General features: G+C 35.1%; 1 protein-coding gene across 1 annotated transcript; it reads left to right on the top strand.

Moving 5' to 3' along the window:
- The first annotated feature begins 214 nt into the window (after positions 1–214).
- On the top strand, positions 215–12649 carry Amtn (amelotin). Its single transcript, XM_071614005.1, has 7 exons — positions 215–268; positions 4453–4533; positions 5397–5462; positions 6357–6446; positions 8555–8590; positions 10067–10093; positions 12338–12649. Exons 1-7 carry the CDS (start codon positions 215–217, stop codon positions 12647–12649), a joined length of 666 nt encoding a protein of 221 aa, XP_071470106.1.
- The last annotated feature ends 224 nt before the right edge of the window (positions 12650–12873 follow it).

Genomic DNA, 12873 nt, shown 5'->3' on the forward strand with positions numbered 1-12873 from the left:
AAAGGATAAAATTTTTCACCAGAGTAAACTGGAGAAGTAATCTGGATTTTCACTATTTCAGCTTACATTTTTGCCTGGTGAACACAAAGGTAACATTAATTGACCATGATTCAAGTAGAACATTCATTTTTGTAAAGCATAATCTTCTCTTAAAAGAAAAAAAATAGATTGAAGGAGTAACACTATTTTGTTCTTATAGGTAGCAATTTGAAACATGAAGACTACGATTCTACTGTTTTGTCTTCTAGGATCAACTCAGTCATTACCAGTAAGTGCAATATGTTTACTTTTATGTACCCACCAGTCTCAGCAGCATCTCTAGTTGCAGACCTTTCTCTCTTCCTGCTCTCCCCAAAACTGCTCTATTTTGTGACCCACTTTTTAGTTTACTGTTTTTATTTTCCAAGGCAAAAGATGATAAATTAATAAGGTGTTGGTACATATTTCAACATGTTTGAATTTTAAAAATTCATGTACTATATCATGTAATAAGTTATTATTTGGGCAAAGCAATAGGGTAGAAATGAGGGACAGGGAATGCTTTCAATTTTATCTATCCAAAGTTGATAATTATTTTATATTCCAAAAATAAATTAAGATTTTCTCAACAACCAGCTATTTGCTCATGACTAAAACAGTTAACTACATGTTCTGATTTTTCTAATTGAAAACATAAGCTATCTAGATTATGTCAACTCTAAAAAGGCTACCAAATCATATAAGATCAAAAGTATTTAATAGAATGGACAACATTTTCTATTAGGATATTTGCATTACAAGCTGTGTTCATGTCTAACGGGCTTTTGAAAGAAAGGACTAGAACTCCACAATTACTCCAGTTGTCCCACATTATTTTGCAGACATAGATATGGGTGGTTGGGATATCTAAGTGGACTTTTCCTTGAAATATCAGAATAAAAGAAAGTATTCTTGGTTGAGGCTCAAGTGCACTTAACATGTCCATAATCAGACATTGCACTACTTGCTGAATATACAATGGTAAGAAAGACATAATCCCTCATGGTATTCACAGGACTGAAGGTATCAATCAAGTAATTGTATTAAGGAAATGTTAATTTATAAATAATTGTGAAGGAAATGGATAGGGTGAGCTTGTGGAAGGATGAAACAAACATGAAGGACCAACCTCCCTCTTACTTCATCCATATATACGTACATATGTTCTTTTTTTTTAATTTTTTATTGTTGGTTGTTCAAAACATTACAAATTTCTTGACATATCATATTCCACACTTTGATTCAAGTGGGTTATGAACTCCCACCTTCACCCCATACACAGATTGCAGAATCACATCAGTTACACATCCATTGATTTACATATTGCCATACTAGTGTCTGTTGTGCTCCGCTGCCTTTCCCATCCTCCACCATCCCCCCTCCCCACCTCTCCCCTCCCCTCCCCTCCTCTCTCTCTACCCCCTCCACTGTATAACCCTGAGGGTCTCCTTCCATTTCCATGCAATTTCCCTTCTCTCTCCCTTTCCCTCCCACCTCTCATCCCTGTTAAATGTTAATCTTCTTCTCATGCTCTTCGTCCCTACTCTGCTCTTAGTTACTCTCCTTATATCAAAGAAGACATTTGGCATTTGTTTTTTAGGGATTGGCTAGCTTCACTTAGCATAATCTGCTCTAATGCCATCCATTTCCCTGCAAATTCTATGATTTTGTCATTTTTTAATGCAGAGTAATACTCCATTGTGTATAAATGCCACATTTTTTTATCCATTCATCTATTGAAGGGCATCTAGGTTGGTTCCACAGTCTTGCTATTGTGAATTGTGCTGCTATGAACATCGATGTAGCAGTGTCCCTGTAGCATGCTCTTTTTAGGTCTTTAGGGAATAGACCAAGAAGGGGAATAGCTGGGTCAAATGGTGGCTCCATTCCCAGCTTTCCAAGAAATCTCCATACTGCTTTCCAAATTGGCTGCACCAATTTGCAGTCCCACCAGCAATGTACAAGTGGACCCTTTTCCCCACATCCTCGCCAGCACTTGTTGTTGTTTGACTTCATAATGGCTGCCAATCTTACTGGAGTGAGATGGTATCTTAGGGTGGTTTTGATTTGCATTTCTCTGACAGCTAGAGATGGTGAGCATATATACGTACATATGTTCTTGAAAGAAGCTGTCTGTGCAAATTTCATCTTCAAAACAAGGTAAAATAGGAAGTTAATTTTTGAAAACAGATATTTCACTTCACTAAACAAGTTTACCAAAAGCATCTTCAAAATAAAGTCTCTCTTTTATGTTTAAATTACCATACAATTCATAAAAATTCAAGATAAATAAAACTTTGCAGGAATACAGCTCCCATGCAAAATGGACTCAAGAATAGAGTACGGGCTAATGCAGACTGCTATTGGCCAATAATGTGAGATCAGCTAGATAGATAATGGATAGGAGATAGAGAGGTGACATTGAAATGTGTGTTAGGTATAGAAACAATATTTATCAAATGAAAAATCGCGACATATGGACAAGGTATATCTTATTTTATGAAAGTGTATTGAATAATAAAGGCATACAAAATGAAACTCAGTGGCAAATGCAAGGACTTAAAACACCCTAGTGATAATTTTCAGTAGATCAAAAGTTTGAATGCAGGTGACATATGACAATACTACGAGTAGAAAGAGAGGAAATAAGAAGAATCAAAGTCATGGAAAGTGGATGCCGGAGAAAACAAGATTTAATTCTTTCAATAACTATTTTTTGAGTATTTTTTGAGTATGCTCAATACTGATTTATCTGTTTGGGATTATCATTGAATAAAAAAAAACAGCATTTCTAGCCTTGTGAAGTTTATATTTTGTCAAGGAAACAGATGGTAAACATCCTGAATCATAGATTACATTCTTATTAAAAGGTAGTAAGCACTGGGGAAAAATCACAAAGCAGAGTTAGATGAAGCAGGCCTATGGGTAGCTGCATACTGGCAATGGATCAGTTTGCATACAGAGAAGACTGGTCATGGTAATACTCGACAAGAAAGAGCATCCCAGTAAAGACTTAAAGCAAGTGAGAGAGTAAGCCAGTGTCTGGAGGAAGGGCATTCCAGCCAGAGAGAAGAGGTGGAGGTGAGATCCTGGGCAGGAGTGGACTGCACCTACCTGAGAAACACCAAAGAGCTTATATGAATGGAGCAGAGTAAGCAAGAGGAAATGAGGTGGGGCAGAAGGTCAGAGAGGCACTAGGGCACCAGAACATGAGTACCTTGTAGCCATTGTAAGGTCTCTGGTTTTTATTCCCTGTGAAATTGGCAGTCATCATAGGCACTGAACAGAGGAATAACAAAAGTAGGCAATCGTTTTCAAAGGGTCACTCCAGTTGCTGGGTTTAATAATAGATTGTAGCAGATGAAAAAAATTGTTTACAGAATATACATCTTCATAATCTTAACGCTGAAAAGAACATCCAAGGACAGGTAACGCCAATTGTTCTTCTTATAACTAAACGGGAAAGTCCAAAGTAAAATCAAGAGTTAGTGGCTGACTGCACCAGGGTAAACCAAAGAGAGCTATGCAGTGCTAGGGTGCCACTTCTCCCAGCCCTCTGGCTACATCAAGGACAAAGACAGTCTGAGGTCATATGAGTGGAAGAATTTATTTTTTGGGAGCCTATAAGCACAGTGGAGACCCTGATACTAACTCTGCCACTCACTATGTGACCTTGGGCTTCTCTTATCTATAGAATAAAACCATGCAAATAGATCATATGGGTAGCAAGGACATTTTTCACCCTTAAAAGTCAAGGATTCTTAATACACTAGGAGAATATACTGGCCAGGAGGGAAAATGAACTTTCATTACAGGATTAACATGTCAGGCACAAGGCAAAGGTGGGAGGCTTCATGAAAATGCAGTAGGATTTATGGCAGTTTAAGTCAAGCATTGGGGAAAAGCAAATATGCACAGAACTAAGATGCAGAGTGTGTATTCCATATCCGACAAAGGAAGATAGAAGCTACAGAAAAGAAATGAGAGCCAGGAACAACCTCGCCCTTTCCTTTTCCTCTTTCCAAACACCCCACCACCACCACCACCTGTTTTGGGTGGTTATTGTTGCTGCTACTGCTAAGGCTATTGTTTATTTTTTTTATTTTGGTTTGGTTTTGTATTTTTCCAATACTGGGGATTGAACACAGGGCCTTGCCTTGCGCATGCCATGCTAGGCATGCTATACCACTGAGCCACAGCCCAGCCCTCCACACCCTTTTTTGGGGGTCCTCCACACCCTTTTTGATGCAGCATTTTTCCATTCTAGCATTCTGCCTCTGCCATACACAAAATGTTTCAGGGATCAAAACTGTTTCAAAATACATGAAGCTTAAAGACAGACATTTTTATTTGAGACAACCTGCTTTTTTCTGGACATAAGTGGATATAAAACCTCAAACACATTCCTGACTTATCAAATATTTGTATTCACAGAAGCAGTTTAATTTGGGACTTGCTCCAACAAAACCAGCTCCAGATCAGGCCTCACAACTAAACCAACAGCAGCCAAATCAGGTAACTGTTTTATAATAGGGAAGATTTATAAACCAACAAAGGAAACATGTTAAGACTGGTGGATTTAAAATCAAGACTTATATAGTCTTATGACTGAACAAAAGAGAGGCTTTTCCTTTGAGAGAAAAAAAAACACTTTTTAAAAATATATAAATAAAGAAAGTAAAGTGCTCTCGTTCTTTTTCTTTTGTCTGAATAGTTGGTTTAGCAACTAACTCTAGTAAACTTTGAAAAGCAATAACAACACCTTTTTACAAAGCTTGGTCATGTATGCCTTTGAGATACTCTGACATGCTATGTGGAATTTACAAGGATGGCAGAGATTAGGAGGTAAGCCATAAAAATAACAGCATGTTTCTTCATGGCTTTCTTAAGTTTTACTCTGTTGATGAGCTGATGTGTTTCTATAGAATCTGTTTCTTCAAAGCATATTTAAATATTTTTGAAAACTCCATTAGCTTGGTTACTGTACTCCCTGGCCCTCCAACTTTTCGACAATATATAAGGGCTCTGACTTACCTATATATAGACTTTGTGAAATAGTACAGTCAGATAATACTAGAATCTAAAGTTTTTTCTTTAGTCAATGGACATTGTAAAACGCTCTAATTAGGAGTCAATCTTTTTCCTTAAGGAATCTGAAGCTTATACAATTTCCAAGACACTCTTTAATAAAAAGATTACAAAAATCAATATGCAAAATGAGGTACTGATAAACACCATAAGTGTGAACATAGGACACCTCCCAGGACCAATCCACCTCTGATAGAAGTATAGATTACTTGAAGACATCTACTATTAACAGAGTAGGAAAAAAAAACAGATAATCTCTTGTCTAATACACCAATTTCAATGCCCTCTAGGTCTTCTCTTCTTTAAGTCTAATACCATTAACACAGTTGCTCACACTGGGGGCAGATCTGCAACTGGTAAGTAATCTTTTATGTCATTACCCATTATTCAATAAACATAATACCTAATGTTCAGCATGGAGGAGAGACAAGAACACATGGAAATGTTCATCCACAAGTGAACATACACATACTCACTGTAGATAAATTGTAAAAGAGGAATAAAAGGAGAGTCAAAGCATTGGATGCAATCAATGCATTCCAAAAAGATTTTCTTAATAGGAGTCTCCAAAGAAATTCATCTAACTCAAATCTTAGTTCTCCAACTCCTCCAACCTCTTCTACAAGATTCTTTCTCCATTCCTCCACTACAGAATGCCCCCTTAGAATGTCTGGACACCGACATAAACACTATGATCACCATTATTACCCCAATAAGAGAAAACTAAAAAGAATAGAAAGATCTTGAGTCCTCTCATAGAATATCTGTAATCTATTCAAGAATAGAAAAATCTTCCCTGATTGATGTGGATTTTTTTCCAGTGTTCAGATTTAAATAAAGCATTAATTCATGTTCCAGCCAAGATATTTAATTCCAAACCTCTCAATTTTCAAGAGGATAGCAATGAAAGAATTAATTTCTTTAGGAAAAAAATTCTAAGAGCCATTACTGTTGTAATCAGATGGTGAAAGAAAGGAAAATATCACCTAAATAATTCTCAAATAGATGAAATTAAATGCCAAAGAAAAACTTAATATGGAAAAAGTTAAAAATAGATCTTATAGGTATACTAGCAGACTAAACAAGTCTTTGGATTTAATTTCTGTGTCAAATTACACACACAGTAGAATACTATGTTTATATACCAAATCCTCCATTTAAAAATATATTTACATTTAGTAAATACATATTAGTTTCCCAAATGTTGGAACTGAAAGAAACACAATAAAAATCTTCTTCATTATCCACAGTTTAATCCTGCTATAGGAATGGCACCTGGTGCCCAAACACTTCCATTGACCCTGGGAGCATTGAATGGACAACAGCAGCTGCAATCACAAGTAAGTTCAAAAACTGGACTTCAGTTCAACATTAGAGAACATTTTCTCTCAGATGAAAGCTTACAGAATTCAAAGAATTTTTTAGGCTTTCTTGAAAAATTGAACAAATAATTTGCAGATGTTATGTTCTACTAAATGTAGAATAGTATTTGATAATTTGGTTTTTGTTGAAAACACACCCCTAAAACTGGGAATACTGCCCAATAACCTCCCTAGAACACATTTTCAATGAGTAACAAGAAACCATAAAAAGTTGGGGAATATTGAAGAGTGAAGAATATAAGGACAAATTGAGAGGAACCAGAATTATTTCTAGCATATTCTGTTTTCTGTTGAATACTTTCCAGATGACCAAGACCATCCCAAAGAAAAACTAAGAGATGGGTAAAGTTTTACCTCCAGTAAATCTAAATTTTTTGTTCTCTTTTTTCCATGCCACCTCAAAAGTCTCCTAGGACTTTTTAGTTACTATATTCTTACCTCCCACTATCATTTGCTTTCAGAAAAAAATTCTGGGATACCCTCTCACACAACATAAACATAATGTACTTAAAATATCACTCTCTTTAGAAGCATTCACATTTAACACTAGACAAAGACAAAATTCTTAATTTCTTGAAATGTCTCTAAACAACTTAATAATCTCTAAAGAAAAATACAATTGTCTATGGCTGGACTGTTGTTTTGGGACAACTTATTCTTCCCAGCAAGTGATCTCAGCCCCAGGAACCCACCTAATGGTCTAATTGTTTTGTAGAAACATTGATTATTTATTATGTAAATAATGTTAATTATAAAAAATTGAGAAAATACATACAGGCAAAAAGAAGTAATAAAATTCACCCAAAATCAAACACTATATAGGATATGTCTTTCAAATCCTTATTCAATAGCTATATGTACATTTTTTAAAGAAAACACATATTCTTGCTCTATCTAATGTTCTGTAACCTGATTTTTTTTCTTCTAAATATATCTTGAATAATTTTCATGCCTTGAAATATTCACTTGTAACTTTATTTATAAATGACTGCTTAATATGCCATTTTATACCAAATTCCATACAGTGAAAACATGGAGGTTTTTCCAAACTTTTTGCTTCTGTAAACAATGCTACAGAGAACATCCTTGTAACTAAGTCTATGATACATCAATGAGTGAGTGTTTCCTTTGGATCTATTCTTAGGAGAGGATTTATGGAACTGAAGACACATAAAATGTCTTCTTAATAAAAATCTTTTTTTTACCTTTATTTTATTTTTTATGTGGTGCTGAGAATCCAACCCAGGGCCTCGAATGTGCTAGGTGAGCGCTCTACCACTAAGCCACAATCCCAGCCCAATAATAAAAATCTTGGTTAAAAAAGTTGAACCTCTGAAAAAGACTTGAAAAACATGTGAATAAAATGTGACTCTCTTTAATACATGATCCTGGTATAATCCATGTTCTGACTACCCAGGTTCAGTTTCAATTGTTGCCCTGCTCTATTTTAACCTTGAAGACAGACATAGTACAACTTATTCCCCAGATTACATACCCACTTCAGTCAAAGCATTAGTGGGCTGTGTAAATGTTACAAAATTTTCAGTATAAAGTTTGCCATTGCACATTCCCCTGCATGCAGGAATGCATATCCATCTCCATTCTCTAACGGGATTCTTTAATTTCCCTGATTCTTCTACCAACAAGGGTCCCCATACCTGATCTCCTAGGCAGTTCCAGTCTCTCAAAATCCTTCCTTACTTTCTCTGGCACAAAACCTATAACTGTTGGCAGCTCCCAATTATCAAAGAACCAAACTGATCAAGCATACACTCTAGAGCCCTTTGGAGGACACTATTCAAACCGTAGCATCGTCCACTGTATAACTTCTACCTTCTAAATGTATTGCTTTAAATGTAAAACAACCTGGGTCTGATCTTATTTTTACACACTACATAAGTTTCAATTCCCATCTAGCTCTAAGATTCTGTATCTATGATGATACTTAGTAACAAGCATTGGTTAAACAGATATTTAATCCTTTCAAGGAAATTTCAAGATTTATACCATCTACCAGAACTCATTTTTGAATATACATTTTTAGTAAATTTTTCCATTTTTTTCAGATGTTACCAATTATTGTAGCACAACTTGGAGCCCAGGTAAAATTATTTTAGTATGATTTTGTTTTAAATCACCTTGGTATAAAATATTTAACCTCTTTCCAATTCATCAGTCACCAAGTTTCTGATTTACTTTTTACTGTGTGGCCACTAATAATAAAAGCTAACACTTACTGAGCAATTACATGCCAAATACTGTTCTGAAAAGTACTTTGCATGTGTTATTTCATTTAATATTTAAAACAGCCTCTTTAGCCAAGCACAGGATCATACACCTGTATTTCCAGTGACTTGGGAGGCAGAGGCGGGAAAATCCTAAGTTTGAGACCACCCTGGCTGAGGAAGACATTGCCTCAAAATAAAAATTAAACAGGGCTTGGAATGTAGTGCAGTGGTAGAACTCCCCTGGGTCCAACTCCCATCCCCCCAAAATAAAAATAAGACCATCTCTGTAGGCATTATTTTTATGTCCAATTTAAAGATAAGTAGAGACAGTAGCAGTTTCTAAGCTATAGTTGCACCTATAGTAGCTGATACATCAGATGAGGCAACTAGTCAATCCTCTAAACCAAACTGTTAAAAAAGAAATAAATTAATGGGATTAATCTTATTGTTTGTGATTTGGGGGATTTTTTATCTCAAATTTATTTTTTAACTATATGTACTTAAATTTTTTTTTACTTTCTTTTCCATCTTCCTATCTACTTTAGTGAAAATAATTCTTGAGATCACTGATAAAATTACAAAGGGCCAGTAGCAATATCAGAATAAGGTGACAGCTTTTACTTCTAAAAACATAGTCAAATATAAAATTTCTAGCAACTCAATCCCATATGTAGGACCATATTCTACAAGAATTATTTGAAATATAGCAAAGGTTTATGTACAATATATTCATCAAAATAGTATAGAGAAAAGTATTGGATATACCTTAAATTTAAGACCCCCTACAAAGAAAAAGGTTAAGCTATGCAACATAAAAGCAAATACTATGTGCCATTCAGAATTACACATGTTAAAATTTATTAATAATACAGTTAAGTGATAATTAAGGAATGCTGAAAGAAAAGGCAAGAAAGACAGAAAACTGTATAAATGACATAATTTCTATTCTGTAAAAAAAAAAAAAAAATTGGAAGACATCTGAAAAAAATACCGTAAACTTTGAATGGTGAGAATATTTTTTTCTCTAATGTTTTCTGTATCTTTAAGTTTCCTCCAATGTATATCTATTACTTACGAAAAATATATAATTTTTAAAATGTAGGTGACCTCACATTATTCAAATAATAAATGTTACCAGTCCCCATATCACATGCTGATGTCAGTTTTATGATACAGATCACAAAGACAGTTTAACATATTGTTGAAAACAAAATATCTCTTTATAATACTTAAAAGTATTTTGAGTTTTTAAGTTATGATATGTATCTTTATATATATATATATGTATATATATATACTTGAGTATATTAAACTTTGTCTAATATCTTTTGTTTAAAATTTTGTTTTTAGGGTACTATCCTAAGCTCAGAGGAATTGGTAAAAAAATTTTTTTTGTTCAAAACTATCATTCCAAACTCTTTTTACTTCTACCACAATGTTTTCTATCATCTCATATACTCTTTGGCCACAAACCTGAATCTGGTGTATAGTAAACTGAACATTTTTATATGCCTTTGAATTATATTATTCTCTCTCTAACTGGGGATTTTATCATCATCTTGCAGCTACTTTTCTATTATAATGACTTAGCACTGGTCTTTCACACATTGCCATTAGGCTCAGTTCTATGGTTCTCAGAGACCTATTACACATTTTTAACTCTATACTGATCAAAATCTATAATTAAAAAATATTGAAATGAATGCAAATGTAGAGTAATCTAAATATTTACTGTTTTGTAATTTTTAGTTTTATGAGAAGAAAATATTTTCTAGCATCTGATAGTGATAAATACTCTTTCCTATACACACGAGTAATAGGAGGCCTAGACCTAAATGGCATTCGTTATATATATATATATATATATATATATATATATATATATTTGGTCTTTTAGTTTTAGATGGAAACAATATCTTTATTTTATTTATTTATTTTTATGTGGTGCTGGGATTGAACACAGTGCCTCGTATGTGAGGCAAGTGCTCTACCACTGAGCCATAAACCCAGTCCCTAAATGGCATTCTTAATAACACAAATACACACTAATATCTTGTCATCCATAAGTCATGTTTTAAAAAATGACTTGAATTCATATGATATATAAACATGACAATAGAAATAAGAAAGCTAGGCAATATCTGAGAACACAGTTTTTAAATAGTTTTCCTATTATGAAAAAGGTAGAGATTTTCTGTTTTTTCCATAAATGATAATCAAGTAATGGGAGTAGTGTCTTATTTTTCCAACATTGATACATGAACTTCCACATCTACCAGCTATTGGACCTTCTACATGGCAAGCACTTAAGTGGATCCCTTACATACATGGCCTTTAACTCTCACCAAACTACAAAGTCAAGACCTTGGACACAGCTGTACAAATACAAGAAACTGAGGCTTAGAGAGCTAAAGTAATTTAGGTCTAAAAGACAACAAAAGAAAAGAAAAAAAAAAGACTACGTCCAAATCCAAAACCACTTTTCTATCCAACATTCTGGTGGTTTTCAAACATTTTTTGGTTCAACTCATAAATATTCCTCTAACTGCCCTGTGGTGGCGCATGCTTATAATCCCAGCAGTTCAGGAAGCTGAGACAGGAGGATTGCCAGTTCAAAGCCAGCCTTAGCAAAAACGAGGCACTAAGCAATTCAGTGAGACTGTCTCTAAATAAAATACAAAATAGAGCTGGAGATGTGGTTCAGTGGTTGAGTGCCCCTGAATTCAATCCCCAGTACCAAAGGAAAAAAAAAAAATTCCCCTTACTGTATGCAATGTACCATGGTAATTTATAATCTATTCCATTTTATTTTTTTAAAGATGGCTGCCACCACTTTTCTTACTTCAAAGCTGTGGTTGTCATAATTCTCAGTTTAAAAGCTTTTCTAGTGCACTATACTCCTATATCATCTGGTATAAGTCTAATTCTGATTTCAGTATCTATTAAATCTAAGACATCATTTCCCAAACTTCAGTCTTGGCCACCAACTCGGTATGACTTTGAGAACCAGTTTAAGATGCAGATTCCTGAATCCTGCTGAGACTCACTCAATCAGAATCTTTTTAACAGTGGAAAACTTCCAGAGAGGAGTTTCTTCAATAACCTCAAAAAACACACTAGCAGCTGAATTGAAAGAACCTTAAAAGGATGAAGATGATGTTTGGTGAATCTACCCAAACTAATTTTTCCATTTATTTTTAATTTCCTAAATTACTTTTTTAAAAAAACTTTTATTGGCAAAAGAAAGTCTATTTTTTAGGTCAATAACAGAGTTATCACCATTATTATTGTATGAGTTTTCTCCTTTAGTATTATCTCCAGATCCACCTGATAATAACAAAGCATGTATCATACCTCTTCCTGTGACCAGTTTGATTCTGGTTTTCCCATTCTGAGGAAAACAGAGCACAAACAAAGAACCCCAATAATGAAACCAGCATCAGGCTTGGCTTTGGCAAGAGAGGCATCTTCACTGAGGAATGGCAAATTTTTGTTTTCTTCTCTGACTTTGCCCTCTCCTTCCTACTCACAACTTGCTGCCCTCCAAAGAGACAGGCTCATTGACTAATCATAAAATGTGTTCCTTTTGACTTTGTTTTCTGTTTCTTTTCCTCATTCTAGCCATTGGCCCCACAAATCTTCACAGGCCTTCTCATCCATCCCTTGTTTCCCGGAGGCATCCAGCCCACCAATCAGGCAGGAGCTAATCCAGATGCCCAGGATGGGGTCCTTCCTGCAGGACAAACAGGAGTAAATCCTACCAACCAGGGAACCCCAGCGAGCCACCTTGCAACTCCTACTGGCACAGATGATGATGAGTTTGGAGAGACTACCCCAGCAGGCATCAGAAGGGGCACACAAACTACAGAGGAAACCACCACAGAATCACCAAATCGTAAGTTCTCCCATCTTGGAAAATGTCTTCAGCCATGAAAGTCATTCACAGAGTGGGACACAAGAGTTTTTTGTCTTTTTTGACAAATGCAGATTTTGTTTTGTTTTGTTGTTACCAGAGATTGAACCCAGGGCTGCTTAACCAATGAGCAACATCCCCAACCTTTTTTTAAATTTTTTATCTTGAGACAGAGTCTTGTTAATTACTTAGGGCCTCATTAAATTGCTGAGGCTGGCTTTGAATTTGTAATCCTCCTGCCTCA

This window comes from Marmota flaviventris, chromosome 7 (assembly GCF_047511675.1).
Source record: "Marmota flaviventris isolate mMarFla1 chromosome 7, mMarFla1.hap1, whole genome shotgun sequence".
In the NCBI taxonomy this organism is placed as follows: domain Eukaryota; kingdom Metazoa; phylum Chordata; class Mammalia; order Rodentia; family Sciuridae; genus Marmota; species Marmota flaviventris.

Coding starts and splice junctions, on each gene's coding strand:
- Amtn (XM_071614005.1), top strand. CDS start 215: ATGAAGACTACGATTCTACTGTTTTGTCTTCTAGGATCAACTCAGTCA. Junction 269..4,452: donor GATCAACTCAGTCATTACCA/GTAAGTGCAATA, acceptor TTGTATTCACAG/AAGCAGTTTAATTTGGGACT. Junction 5,463..6,356: donor TGGGGGCAGATCTGCAACTG/GTAAGTAATCTT, acceptor CATTATCCACAG/TTTAATCCTGCTATAGGAAT.